Source organism: Manis javanica, chromosome 5 (genome assembly GCF_040802235.1).
Source record: "Manis javanica isolate MJ-LG chromosome 5, MJ_LKY, whole genome shotgun sequence".
NCBI classification, from domain to species: Eukaryota; Metazoa; Chordata; class Mammalia; order Pholidota; family Manidae; genus Manis; species Manis javanica.
Genome location: NC_133160.1, coordinates 25,198,446 through 25,212,753, shown reverse-complemented (window position 1 = coordinate 25,212,753; position 14,308 = coordinate 25,198,446). Strand labels below are relative to the sequence as shown.

The following is a 14,308-nucleotide window of genomic DNA, read 5'->3' as shown; positions in this document are numbered from 1 at the left end:
GGTGATTTTTCAAAAATCAGATTACTGGACAGCCTTGCCAAATACCTATTAGATCAAACTCCCTGGGAATTAAAACTTGAACTGTGTATTTACAAACCTTCCAGGTGATTTGTATGCTGTCTGAAGTCTTAAAATCACATTTCTAGGTTGTAGCACTTAACATTCACCACCAGTGAGATGGCTCATGGTTTTCCCGTTTTGCAGATGAGTGAACTAAGGTCAAAAGAAGGAAAGTGACTTGTCCAAAGCCACATAACTGGGCCATACCAGAGTGCACGCCCACCTCCACGCTCCCAGACCAGAGCTCTCAGCAGCCCCGTTCAGCCTCCAGGGTCTTCCCTATGTCTACTCAGAAGGGCTGTTGCTGTCCAAATGCCTGCGTCTAACTCTCCTCCTCTCTCCCCACACCATCCCTGAAGCCTGAAGAAAAATACCCACACCTACTTCTACACCAGCTTTGCAGCCTACATCTTCGGCCTAGGCCTTACCATCTTCATCATGCACATCTTCAAGCATGCCCAGGTGAGCACGGCTGAACTTAAGTGTATCAGGAATGCTTTCACTGTAAGTGTCGGGTACTTGTGCAGCAGTGGTTTGTCACACAAGTGATCAAGAGGTAGGTGCTGCCCAGGGGTGTCAAAGCAAGCATGTCTGGCAGTCTCTTAGCTTTTCACTCGTGGTTTTGCAGGCAGGCTCCCAACAGAACATGCACATTAGTTGTAAAAGGAAGGAGGAAGGATACCAGCCTTGCCTGTTGCCTTCAACAGGGAGGCAACACCTTTCCAGAACCCTCACAGCAGATTTTTGCTCACATCTCATGGACCAGATCAGTGTCACATGGCCCCAGCTGCAGGAAGTCTAGGAAAGAAAAGATGTGGTTTCTCAATCTCAGTAGTGGGGGCAGACAGAATGGAATTGGGGTGGGTGTTGAGTATTTCAGCCCAGTGCCCACCCTACCAGATGAGTGATAGGGTATTAGGGCTCCTCTCCCCCAACTCCCTAAGCAGGCCAGGCTGTGTCCTCTGCCCTAGCAAGATGGGTACTGAGCTGCCAGAGTGGACCAGAGTTGGGCGGAGGTTGGGAAGCTGTCTGGGTGGCCTGGAAGGGGGAAGACTGGGAAGGGAAAGCCCATCTTACAGACTTACTCTTTACTGGAAATCCGGGCATATCCAGTGTGCCAGGCTGTGCTCGGTACTTCATGAGTGTCCTTGTGAACAGAGGAGGGAACGGGAATTCAAGTGCTAAATGGCAAGTATGTGGCAGAGCCAGGATTCCAACATGCGCTGCATGAAAACCAAGCCCAGGCTCTGAACTGCTGGCCGAGGGGACGGGAGTATGGAATGGAGGCTCGGGGAGCCCTGGGGCAAAGCCAGACTCAAGGATCAGGGCTCTGGGCAGGCTACACTTGATTTCCCTTGTTGATTAATAAAAGCAAAGTGCAGATAAATACTAGCAGACCCCTTGGAGTTGAGGATGAAATGCGTTAGTACCAGTGCTCAGAATCATGCCTGCCTAGTTAGTGTTCGCTGTTGTCATTGTTGCTCTCTACCCCCACCGTACCCAAAGTCACCAGCAAGAGCTGTTTGTTGAGCAGTCACTCTGTCCCAGGCACTGTGCTTAAACCCTTTGTTCATTAACTCCTTTATTCCTTTAATGTCTATGAAAGAGGTACTGATGTTACTTTACAGAAGGTCCAAGGTCCAGGGTCCCTGGCCTATAAGTGGAAAAACCAAGAACCAGTGAGAAACCACCTCTCATCCACTCCTCAAAAGGACCTCAGGAGCTGTGCAAGCCAAGAGAGACTGGCACTTGGTGGTAGAGAGTGATTGAACCTGGATTGAGAGACCAGTTTAGAGGCCCTTGGAAGTCTCTTCAACTCCCAGCCCCATTAGATTCCAAGCCCAGAGCCATTCCCCTGGCTGCCATGAGATGGCAGCCTTGCCTTCTGCTGGTCTAGACTGGGAGGATCCCGCTGGGAGGGAGCTCTCACTTGCTGGGGAAGGGGCGGGAGAGGTGGTCCTCCCTGTGGAAACAGTGTAGCCCAAAGAGAAAAGACCTCCCTGGGTCACACAGCAAGTCTGGCTGGGCCCCAGCTGGAGTGCTGGACTCCTGGTGCCTGGCCCTAGGCTTGTGCTACTCCCCAGCGGCAGCCCAGCTGTCCTCCCCAGTTACCCGCATTGAGCAGCCCTCTGAAAATCTTTCTTGGGAAATGGATGCAGACATGGGGGAACCTGTTCCATGAGATCCCTCTTGCTCTCCAAAACACAGGCAGTCCCAGTGTCAGCAGTTCCCTAGGTAGGAGTCACCCCTACCTATGTGGCCTTAACCATTTAGCCTCTGTGGAAAACCCAGTCCAAGCCAGGGGTCTAGCAGCCTCCTAGAAAGTCCCTTAGAGGTGATCGGGTGTCCTCTTTGTATAAAGAGGAAAGTGGTTTAGCCGTGGTCACACAGCAAAGCCAGGAGTCCTGGCCCCCAGCTTACTGCCCAGTGCTGTACATCCCAGCCTCTCCTCAGCACTGACTTTCTTTAGAGAGGTTCCTTGGTGCTTGAGAGGACAGAAAATAATAGGCTTGTATCCCTCTGGTAATAACCAGCTCACTGCCTCCCAAAGCAGTCCTTTAGGTGAGACAGGCTGTTGGGGGCTAAACTTCTACCCACCTCCCCCCAGGAAACCCTCTCGTTTGCCCAGCCTGGCCTTGGTGAAGAAAATACACTGGATTTAGAGACTAGAGGAAGCTGGGTCCACATCCTGACCAGCTGTGATTTAGGACAGATCCTTTTCCCTCCTCTGATCCTCAGTCTCTTTATCTATAAAATGGGTCTGAGGAGATCTGCTTTTCAGAATTAAATTTTATTAAGTTTGTTTTTGTTTCAGTTTCAGTTTCATTAATTTCTGTCTCTGCCTTCATTATTTTATTTCTGTTTTTTTGGTGTTCATATTCTTTTTCTTCTTGATTTGAAAGCTAAAATTATCTCAAGTCTTTGCTAGGGTTATAAATGTTCCTCTGAGTACTGCTTTGGCTGCCTCTCACAAGTTTTGGCATTGACCTTTGCCATTGTCATTTCTCTCACTCTTGGCCCAAAGCCTAATTTATAGCAAAGACCTGATGCACTGGGAGAAGTTTGGCTGCCCAGGTTCAAATCCAAGCTCATCCAACTCACACACCTGTGTGACCTTGGGCAAACCATTCCCCCTCCCTCCCTACCCAATCTAAACCTCAGTATCATCGTCTGTAGAACTCAGATCCTAATATTTAGGGTGTTACTAGATTGAAGGATAATATATATGAAGTGGTGTGGTTCACAGCTCATCTGTGGAAGACACCAAGAAATGGTCTGAAGGTCAGACTCAGAGGGCTGTGGAGCCCTGTTCTCTGACCAGGGGCTGGCTTTGCCTCACCCACACCTCAGTCATCTCCAAGACATCCTCTTAACTCTGTGAGCACCCATGCAGAAGCCATTTGCTGAGTATTTACCAGGCCCTCTTAATGAGTGGCAGGAATACGGCAGTGAACGAGACAGCTGTGGACCCTCCCTCCCGGAGTCAACAGCCTAGCAGGGGGGAGACTCTGGTCTGTGATGGAACAGCGATGTTCTGTTCCAAATTGCCAGAGAATGCTGCAAAGAATTGCAGGGGCTCCTGAGAGTGGCAACAAGAGGCCCTGACACCACGCAAGCAAAAGGCCTCCCCGGGAAAAGCAGCTAAACTAAGGCTGAAGAAGGAGGAGTCTAGGCAGAGGTGGGAAGAGCATCCCAGGCAGCAGAAACTGCACGTGCAGAAGTCCTGGAGCTGGAGGTGACTAGGAGGGCCAAAGCAAGGCCAGTGTGGCCAGAGCAGGGCGGGTCAGTGACACTGGAGAAAGAAGCAGGATCACATCTCCTGGGACTTCAGGCCACTGGGAGCATTGGAGATGAAGGAGGCTTGAACAGCAGAGTGAAGTCCAGCTTTCAGGTGCTACCCTGAGAGTCTGGTGTGCCCGAGGTTCAGTCCCCACTTTCCCAGGTAGGCCTCTGAGGCCTGTGCTGTCTACTGTCCTCCCAAAGCATCTGTCTTCCTCCTGTACACAAGGACAGTCACGCAGGGTGTGGAGATGGGTTGAAATACTCCCTGGGAGGCCTGAGCTCAGTGCACACAGTAGATGCTCCATGAACAGGGGCCGTTAGTAAAATTATCCTTTCCTCCAAACCCAGCTTCATCAGGAGTCTCAGCACAGGCTCTGGAGCCAGAGCCCCTGGATGTGAAGCCCAGCAGAGCCAGCATCCTCAGTACAGGCCCCAGCAAGGGCTCCATGCATAACACCTATGTCGTCGTTGTCATCATTGTCACAGCATCCCGTGGAGCATTTGTTAAAGATGCAAACTTCCAGCCCCAGACCTAGGGAAGCAGGGTCTCTGGGAATAGGGCCAACCCAAGAGATTGCATGTTTGAACCTCATGTCCCAGGTGATGAGGACGCTGCCAGGCAGACTCCAAGGCACCCTTGAAGCCCAGCATAATTACATGTTTTCAGGCTTTGTAGATAATCTCCCATGAAGGAGCAGCCCTGGTCTGGGAGTCAGGAGCCTCAGGTTCAGGCCCAGCCACTGACTTGCTGTGTGAATCTGGGCAGTCACTGTCCTGTCATGCCCGGGAGAGGGTTAGAGTGAAGGGCATGCCCTGAGGGGTGCCCTGCCCAGCATTGCCTCACCAGACTCTGTCCTCTCACAGCCTGCCCTCCTGTACCTGGTCCCCGCCTGCATCGGCTTTCCCGTCCTGGTGGCGCTGGCCAAGGGAGAAGTGACAGAGATGTTCAGGTAAGACAGGCAGAGGGCAGATGTCTGTGTGGCACAGGTGCCCCTGCAGCACCTCGTGGAGCCTGCAGGACGGTTTGTGCACCTCTCCAAGGACACTGTTCCTGCCACCAGCCCCACCCCCTCCCTGTGGGTGCCTGGCCTGTGGGCACCAGTGGGAACCTTCTTGGGGGCCAGGAGCCAGAGAACGGCAAGGCTTGGGGCTCTCTGGGCAGCCACACCCCAGTGCTGGCTGGGTCTGGAGAAGGTGCGGGCTAGTGAAAATTTCTCCCCAGGCTGCCCCCTGACTTTCTGGCCTGACTATGCAACCGTGTAACTTCAGGCATATCCTTGCTCTCCCAGCCTCAGTTTTCACATGTGCATAATAGGGGGACTCTAGGGTGGTTCTAGAAAGTGCTGCAGATTAGGAGTGAAGTGTCAGTCCCTGTTCAGCCACCTCTGTGGCTGTAACCCATAGCTAGCTACTTCCTCTCCGTGTCAGTTTGTCTCACACACACACCTTCCGCATGGCCATCTGCACACCTGCCCTGCCCTGCTCACAGCCCCACCCCTACCCAAGGTCTATATGACTCTGACAAGCATCTGTTCCCCATTCTGCCAGGGACCCAGAAATAGCTGCCAGCTGCGATTGAAGCCACCCACTCGGGCCTTCCACCCAGCTTTACCTGCCTGGCCTCCAGGGGGTCCCTGCAGCACCTGCCAGGGCCTTTTGTGCACCTGGCTGCCTGCAGGGGAGCCTGTGACTCAGCCCTCCCCCGTTCCTGCCTCTGCCCTCCCTGCCCTGCCTAGAAGACCCAGGCTGCCAACCTGCCTACCCATTATCTCCTGGCTCTGCAAAGCCCTGTGGACTGCAAGGCAGGGTGGGGGATGAACCTAGGAGCAGGGAAGGGACCTGATCCCTGAGCTCAGTGCCCAACCTCACCCTCTGACTCTCAGCCCCCGACCCCCACCTTGGGGTGACCCCCCTCCAACCCCAGTCCCACTGTGTCCTCATCAGGCCAAGCTCCAAACACCCCCAGCCAGGGCAGAGGGTGCCCCCTCACCTGCTTGGTGCTGGTTTCCCTGGGTGTTCTGCCAGGTCGGCGCTCTGCCACACCTTTCTGGCTCCAGCCCTCAGGAGGCTGTCAGACTGAGGTGAAGAAGCAGGTGGTCTCTCCCTCTTTCTGTCCAGCTCACTCATTCTCCACCTCACCCTTCGTTTTATGTTTCCCTTATTGGTGCTCCCCACCCCCTTTATTTTTTATTTACTTATTTTTAAATAGGTAACACACTGACATGCTTCAAAATGCCAGAGCTGTGAGAGTGGGCACGCCCACGCCACACCCAGCCGGCCCTCAGAGGCCAGCTCTGTCACAGAGGCAGCTTTGCCCCTAAAGGCAGATGCATACATACATATTCTCACACAGATGGTGGCATCCCTCTCGGTTTGTCACACAGCAGGGGTCTCAGAGGTGCCTGTCCAGCAGCACACTTACACCTGCAGCACCCTTGTCCCTCTGCACAGCTGGGTGGTGGCCCCTTGTACAGGTGCGGCCTTTCTTTTTTATTCTCCATAATACCGGCTTCTTTCCCCTGAGTCTCAAAGTGAGAGAGAGAAAACCACGACACAGCTCTGCCCCCTGCTCCTCCGAAGAGAAGCCTCTGTCCTCTCTTGGTCTTTTCCTCTCCATCTCTGTTTTCTGTCTCTCTGTCTCTCACACAGCTACGAGTCCTCAGCGGAAATCCTGCCTCATACCCCGAGGCTCACCCACTTCCCCACAGTCTCGGGCTCCCCAGCCAGCCTGGCCGACTCCATGCAGCAGAAGCTAGCTGGCCCTCGCCGTCGGCGCCCGCAGAATCCCAGCGCCATGTAATGCCTAGCGGGTGCCCACCTGCCCGCTTCCCCCCACTGCCCCAGGCCCAAGGTAGGGCAGACACCCCGGCTCCAGTGTGCAGGGCAGGGAGTATTGCCAGGGGCAGGTGGCAAGCGGCAGCTCCTCCACAACCCCCAGGCAGTCACTGTACCCGCCCCGTGAGGCCGGAGTGTCCTCACACAGGGCTCACGTGAGAGTGATGGCAACAGCCCTTGCCGTGTGGTACTAGATACCCCTACTGCTCACGTGTGTATATATCCCTGAGCAAGTCACTTTATTCTTCTGGAGCCTCTCTTTGTTCATCTGTAAGTGGGTATATTCCTGCCTCACAGGGTTGACCTGGTGAGGAAATATGGGTACAGTCCTTGGCATGAACTCAGTTGCTTAATAAGTGGGGTCTGTCGCCAGCCCTAAGCCAAGATGTCTGCCTTCAAGAGTGGCACCTTGCCACTTGGCCATGGAGCAACCCCCTGCCCCGCCACCTGCCTGGACCCCTGGGTTGAGCTGTTTGAGTCCTGCCATGTGCCCTGGGAGGCAGCCCAGCCCCCACAGCCTCACCCTGGCCGCCCCTTTTTTCCCACCCTCTCCAGCGGAAAGTTCAAGAAGCTTAAAGTTGATCCACCCAAGCCCAGCTTCTCCCCCACTTGCTGCTAACCTTGCCATTTCTTGGCACCTCTGGGCACAGAGAAGGTAGAGCAGCGTATCTGAGAAGGGCACACAGTGGGCCTGGAGCCAAGTACCAGAAGATGCTGGGCTGTGGATGCGGGCCTGAGGCTCCTTGTGTGCCACAGAAGTTTTTCTGGGATGGTGGGGAAGTAGAGCCCAAAGATTCTGCTCTCCCCATCCTCTAAAGGTGTTTCACTGTTTTGTTTTTTGGGCAGTTACGAGGAGTCAAATCCTAAGGATTCATCAGCAGTGACAGAATCCAAAGAAGGAACAAAGGCCGCAGCATCAAAGGGGCTGGAGAAGAAGGAGAAATGATGCCGCTTGGTGTCTGACCCTCGGAGGCCCAGACTAGATGGGCCTGCACGGGCAGCAGGTGCAGGAGGCCTGGCCGCTCCAGGAGAGGGGTTGGGCAGCAGGATCCCTCCAGGGGGCCTCCGTGGCCTGGTTCCCTCTCCCCCTTCTCTGGCCTTCCAGTGCCCTTCCCCATCCCCTGCAGGCAAAGGAAGCCCCCAGCTTTCCCCACTTCCCCAGGTGCCAGGTGGAAAAAGTGGGTCTGATTTTTAGATTTTCGTATTATGAACTGACTTTGCCTTATATTAAAAACTCATCCCACTACCCAGGCAGGCTGCTGCACTCCTGGGAGCGTTGTCTGCACCCAGCATCTGGATTGGGTTTACTAGCTTCCACCCTCCCACCCAGAAGCTTTCCTGTAAGCCCCTTCCCGAAGACTGGGGACTCTGACAGCCTGCAAGGACGCCCTGACCTCCAGAGCCCTCCCGCCTCCGGGATGCCTGCGCAGTGCCTGGCCAGCAGCAGGGGCCCATGAGCACCCCCTTCTCCCCAGGCCATGCAGTTTTCCTCACCACCTCTCCCCCAACACTTGGGGGCAGCAAGGGTGTCAAACTGGTACTTGATGTGTCACACATCCCATGCAGCAGGGTAGGGAGGGAGCGTCAAAAAGCTGGCCTGACTCAGCAAGGGCCTGATTTCTGTAAAGCCAGAGAAGTGAGCAGTACCTTGTGGATCCCAGGGAAGCATCAGTTTTATTGCCAGGCTGGCAGGAGCAGCTTTCCTGGTCTCAGTGTCCATATAGCTTCAGCCTGAGGGCACTTGGACTCTAGGTCACCCTCAAAATCCAGACTCCAGTGTTCCCATTCTGCTCATTTCAGGCTTCTTTGACTATTGCAAGGCCAGAAGGCTAATGATGCCATGAGCCAGCCCCCTCCCCACAGTGAAGCCAGGGCCCCCGGAGAGACAGGTGAGGAGGGATTCCCAGTGCTTCAAAAAGCCCAGGATCTTCTGAAAGGTGATCCCAGAGCCAGGGTTTCTCCAAGGTTTGCTGAAGCCTTTGGGAGAACCCCCAGTGGACCAGGTGAGGTGTGGGATCACTGAGTGGAGAAACTGAGGTGGGAGCAGGTGGCAACTGACCTGGGCAGCTTCAGTCCAGAGCTGTCACTTGCCCAGGCTTCAGGTTCAGAGGCTGAAAACAGTGGCTTCCAGACAGTTTGAAGGTGGCTAAAGGATGGGTATGAGCAGAATTGCCATTGTAATCATCTCAGTGGGTATCGACTTGTTCCGTGTACACCTCAGTGCAGGATTTCACTTCAGTCTCGGTCTCAAGCTATAGATGCTAATCCTAGCCCCCTTGTGCAAATGAGAGAATTGAGGAAGTTTCCCCATGGACATGGACTTAGGCTCAAGCAATCTGAATCAAATTCTGAAGTTTCTAAGGACTGGGCAACTTCTCCAAGCCCCTAGCTCTGAGTCACTGCAGCTGGTGTACTAGACACCTTTGAGCCAGCCACCCAACCTCTTTGGGCCTAGGATCCAGAGCCAGAAAGGAGAGGAAGGATAGGAAATCTCAAAGGCTTCTCCTGGCCAGAGGGTTCCTTTCAGGGGCTTCTCGGCTCTCCGCCAACTCCTGCTGCCTCCAGAGGGGAGGCCGTGTGGTCCTGGAACAAGGCCCCTCTGAGGGCTCAGATGGGGCAGGCAGCCCAGGCATACAGCGTGGTTGGCTCTGCGGCCCGAGGCCTACAAAGGCCTCATTGAGTCACTGCCGGCCCCCGACGGAGGCTGAGGTGGCAGTGGCGCCGGGCGCCTGCCACCTAATGACCGTCCTGGCCCGGCCAGATGTTCCACAGGCCTCGGCAGCGACCATCCAGGGCCCGCCTGGCCGGCACCGCAGAGGCCACTCTGATTCCAATTAACCAGCTTCAGCTGAGCAAACAGCGGGCAGTGGTGGCCCAGCCCAGGCGGTAGGCCCGGCCCGCAGAGCCTCTGAGTCTAGACTCCAGATGTGAACCGCCACTGCCAGAGTCCCATGGAAAAATGGCACCAGGCCGGGCACGGATTGGGCCTGCATGCTGGGGAGGCGGGGGTGGGTGGCTCCTCAGGGCCCTGAGTGGGCCTAGTGCCAGCCTCGCCCCAGGATAGGTGTGGGTTCTTGGGAAACCTCTCCAAAACCCCCACGTTCCACCCCTAATTTATGAAGTGTCCCGCTCTGCAGACTTGACTACAGTAGGTGGAGGAGGGCTCCGAGGGGGGCAGACCAGCCGTGCAGAGAGCCCCAATCTGCACTATATTTCATTTATATTTAATAAGTTCTAGCTTTATGCTATATGTTTTTGGAAAGATTGACTTAATCGTTAAAACAACCCTGTAAGGCAGTGCCATCATTTTTACAGATAAAGGCAACAAGCAGACATTAAGTGCCATGGGGGGATTTGAACCCAGGCTATCTGGCTTCTAAGACCGTGATGGTCATCACAGGTGCTGTCTAACAAACTGGGATACTACATTCTGGGGGCAGATCCCTTGAAACCAGATCCCTTTCTTGGGGGCAGCACTGGAGAAGAGGGTCAGCATCTGATGGAGCAGGGCTGGCTGCCACAGTGACCAGCTGGCCTGCCCACTGTCCTGTTTCCTCAGCTGTGAAGTGGGCTAAGACCCTCGCTCCTAAGGCTGCTGCAACTTTTGGTGGGTAAAGCCTTGAGACTCCCTGTCAGGCCTCGGCAGCAGGTATGAGTTGGGCACTGTCAGGTCGCTGGGCACAGCACGTAACGCATGTCAAGCACCAGCTTCCGAGCAAAATCGTGGTGGGGAGACAGGCTTGAAAGGCTGTATCAATGAGTAATAGCAATGATAATATCAAGACCTAAGGTGGGGGCGATCTGGTCCCTGACAGGCAAAGCAAGAGCCTGTGACATCATCCAGGTTAAAGTTCAGCTGTCCCGTGCACAAATGGGGAAACGACCCCCCCACAAAATGGAGCAACATGTGCCCGAAGCCTCACGAGAAATGGATACTAGAGGCGGAAGCGGCTGCCGTCTGCCCACCTCGCTCTGCCACCGCCAGGATGCCCTCCGTGCTTCCAGGCGGGCTCTTGGGAGGCGGAGGCTTAGGAGGAGCGGGAGGTGGCTGCATCCTGCCCCGGTGCGTCAGGAAGGGCTGAGCGGGAAGGAAGGCACCACCCCCGCCGCGGCCACACCTGGGCTTTCCAGGCAGGCGGGGGCCGGGCCGGCGCCTGGCTCCAGCGAGTCTGGGCTGCCTTCCCGCGCCGCCCCGTGGGGGCCGCCAGATGGGCCAGCAGCCCGCCCAGCTACGCAGGCAGGAAACGGCCGCCGGGGCTGCCAGAGAAGCGTCCGGCGGGGGCGGGGCCGATGTGGACCCGCCCTCCGGGGGCGGGGCCGCGGCGCAGAGCCGGCTGGCTAGTCTGAGCCTTGGGGTCGGACTGTGCCACGTACTCCTGGGTTTCATTGGGCCAGTCGGTTTCCTTCTCTGAAAAACGGAGCGGTTTATCCCAGCCCTTTCCTCACTCTGATTTCAGGATACTTACGCTCTGTTCCTTGGTTTAACTACCCAGAGAACAGGAAGACAGTGACGGGCCATCTCCACTGGGATATAAACAGAAAGGACTGAGTATGTGTTTTCCTTCCCGCCATTCTCACCTAAAACCTCGCCCAGTGACTGAAAGATGAGGGCCCTCAGTATTCGTTGAATGACTTGCTGAATGTCCAGGTCTGGGGCAATCTTAGGGGCCCTGGTACATAGTAGGCACTTCGTAAATGGACACACATTACCACCTTGGGTGTACTGCTTAACCAACAATGTAGCTTCAGCCAAGTGGCTTCTCTGAACCTCAGTTTCTTGTCTACCTCATGGGTGGCTGTGAGGATTAAGTGAAATAATCCATGGAAAGCAGATATAGCAGGTCCTCAATAGATGCTATTTATAGAAGAGTCTACAAAATGTGTAAAAAGATACTATCTGGGTAAATTTAAGGGCAAGAAAGGTACAAAGGAATTGGATGGATTGGGAGGGAATTTTGGTTGTATATGTAATATTTCATATTTTTTAAATTTTGAGCCAGTAAACATATTTTTCAAAGCAAATACAACTGAAAATAAAAATAAATCCAGCTTTAGCAAAAAGAAATATTAACTATTATCTGCATCTGGCAAAGGAGGCATCAAAAACTCAAAAGGGTCTGAAACCTGCCCAAAAGAGGAAGGAAATGCAAAGATGAAATTTTAACACAAATTTCTTAGACTCCAGATTAAATACAAAGGGGACTGAGGAGAGGAAACTCACCTCTCATTTACCCTTCATCACTGCTTCCAGGAGGGGGCCCAGTCTGAACAGAGGGAAAAGGCCAGAACTGTGAAAAAGAGAGATGAGGAAAGGCAGGCAGATCCCACAAGGCCAGGCCAAGGACTTAGGCTTTATCTTGGAGGCAGTGGGCATCACGGTAGGATTCTGAGCAGGGGAATGACCTGGTTCTTCCCTAGCATTAGAAATCAAGGAGGCCAGGAAGCCTGGGAGGGCGCTCCAGGCCAGTGACGGCAATACTCTGAGTGGTGAAAGAGCCAGAGCCACAAGGGTGGGTAAACCAGGAGACTGAGGACCCTGGGCAGCAGCATGGCAGGGCCACAGCCCAGGTGTTCTAATTCTACTTACCAATTTCTTCTTCCTTGGCATTTGTTCAGTCCACGCCACTCCCTTAAAAGTGTCCTAAGACCCCCGAAAGAGACCCTGAGTCTAGTCCAGTGCCAGGAAGAAGCCTGAACTCCCAGCAGGTTTGAGCTGAAAGGAACCAGGGCATGAGTGTGCTGGCCAGAGAACTGAGATTGAAATAGCATTTCCCCAGCCCAGGGCTCTCCTAGATTATAGGACCTGTGAACCTGTTTGCATACACCTGTCCCTGTGCCTGATGTCCCCAGGAAAGTGCAATGTGCCTTGTGCAATGTACACACCTGGTGTGTGCACAAGGCACACACATGGGCACGGCAGACCTAGATGCATGTGTGCCTGCACATATGCCAGCCTAAGGAACTGGTGGCATACTCACCCCTTCAAGCACCCAGGAGGTGTCCAGTCTGTACTAGGCAGTGTAAACAGAAACCATCATGGAGGATTAATAATCTGGCCATTTACTGTGTGCCAAGCACCTTTCCAAATGAGTTACATCCTTAGCACTCACCCTCCATGTGGTGAGTCTCCATTATACACATGAAGAAATAAAGGCACAGAGGGGAAGGGACCTGCCCACATGGCAATCAAACCTTCCTCACCTCTGGGCTCATATGAGGCCACCATCCCTTTGTCATCTTTCATGTCATTAAATAGTCATTTATAAAAACCTTCTTCTCCAGAAGCCTTGTAGGAAATTAGAATATGTGTAAAAAAAAAGATGATTGCCGTTAACACACTCAACTAGATTTCAGAATTTTTCCCATACCTATTATGTATTCTTCACCCACTCATACTCATGGCACACACTATTTTGACATCTACTTTGTTGGCATGGTTAGTCACCTTCCCCTTCCCTTTCTGCTCAGTGGTCACCTCATTTCACCCGGCAGCCAACCACTTTGTCATGTCAAGGCAGACCAGGTGAGACAAACCGGCTATCTGTATGTGGAGGCCACACCTGGTGGTGGATAAGGCCTGCTGGGGTCTGTGACGGGCCCTTCCTCCCCTCTCCACCTTGCCCTCCTCAAAGCTGTGGAGTGGCCCAGCCCTGTGCCCACGGGGGACCGGGAAGAAGCAGGAAAGGGGACCCCAGAGAAGGCTGAGCCCCTTGGTGCTGCGTTCAAAGCCTCCATATGCCTGTACCTGTAGGCAGGTGCCCTCTCTTGCTGCTAAAATCTGGGTGCCTACTCCTCCAGCTACCGCAGGGTCCAACTTGGACCCTGGAGTTGGGGAGGGAAGGTGGAGGAACACAAGACACATGTATCACAGATGGTGGGGGGAGGTAGAGAAAACCCAGGGAGCCAAGACTGGAAAGCCAGCTGCCGGTGTGGAGGTCGGGGAGGAGCTGAGCCCCTTTCTGCACGAGAGGTTCACTGTGCAATTATGAGTATGTATGTATGTGAGAGAAAGAGTGTGTTCTGGTAAGAATCTGTGTGTCTGGGTTTATACAAGTATGTGGGTAAGTGTGAGGTGCTAAAATGGCATGTGGGACAATGTTGTAGATGTGTTTCTATCTGGTTGTGTTTGTGGACACGTGTTCATGCATCCAGATCTATCTTGGTAGCATTTAAGAGCCTGTGTTTGTGAGAGTATCTATGAGAGTGCCACATTAGCGTGTGTGTGAGATGGAGAGAAGGAGGTCATGTGTGATGTGGGAATGTTTGGGTTTGTAAATAGGTTTTTGGAAAGTCTTTGCTTGTATGAGCTGTGTGCTGTTCTACCTCCTTTCTGCCCACATGTATGTGAGTCTGTGTGTGTTTCCAGGTGCTAGTCTATGGTTCGTGCACCTGTCTGCCTGCCTCACTCCAAAGCCTCAGTTTTCTCATCTGTACAGTGGGGATGCACAGTCCTTGGCTGTTGTTTTTCTGGTTATACTTTACTCCCATCTCCGTCGCAAACACTGACCAGTCCTGTCTGCCCCAGAAAAATCAACACCTTTGTTTTTTAAGCTTAAAAACTGCTCCCAATTTGCTCAGCAACTATTTGCTAATCACCCTGGATTTACCTAGGTCGTGTTTTACATGAATG

General features: G+C 53.7%; 1 protein-coding gene and 1 long non-coding RNA gene across 5 annotated transcripts in view; one reads left to right on the top strand and one right to left on the bottom strand.

Annotated features, from left to right (window-relative positions):
• The window catches only part of HM13 (histocompatibility minor 13), a 36,715-nt gene extending 28,747 nt beyond the window's left edge, over positions 1-7,968 (top strand). For 2 of the 4 annotated variants that reach the window (XM_017655740.3, XM_037004601.2), the window contains 4 exons: positions 420-522; positions 4,708-4,793; positions 6,493-6,639; positions 7,525-7,968. In XM_017655740.3, the coding sequence (XP_017511229.1) occupies positions 420-522; positions 4,708-4,793; positions 6,493-6,639; positions 7,525-7,624 (436 nt within the window). In that variant the 3' untranslated portion in view covers positions 7,625-7,968. Of the gene's footprint in view, positions 1-419; positions 523-4,707; positions 4,794-6,492; positions 6,695-7,524 lie in introns of all 4 variants that reach the window. The other 2 variants (XR_001852410.3, XM_017655729.3) reach the window with 2 other exon arrangements.
• On the bottom strand, positions 529-6,496 carry LOC140849484 (uncharacterized). The gene is made up of 3 exons (XR_012131395.1): positions 5,834-6,496; positions 1,146-1,207; positions 529-858 (listed from the first exon to the last, which is right to left on the bottom strand). It is a non-coding gene; the product is annotated as an uncharacterized lncRNA (long non-coding RNA).
• Positions 7,969-14,308: the final 6,340 nt, after the last annotated feature.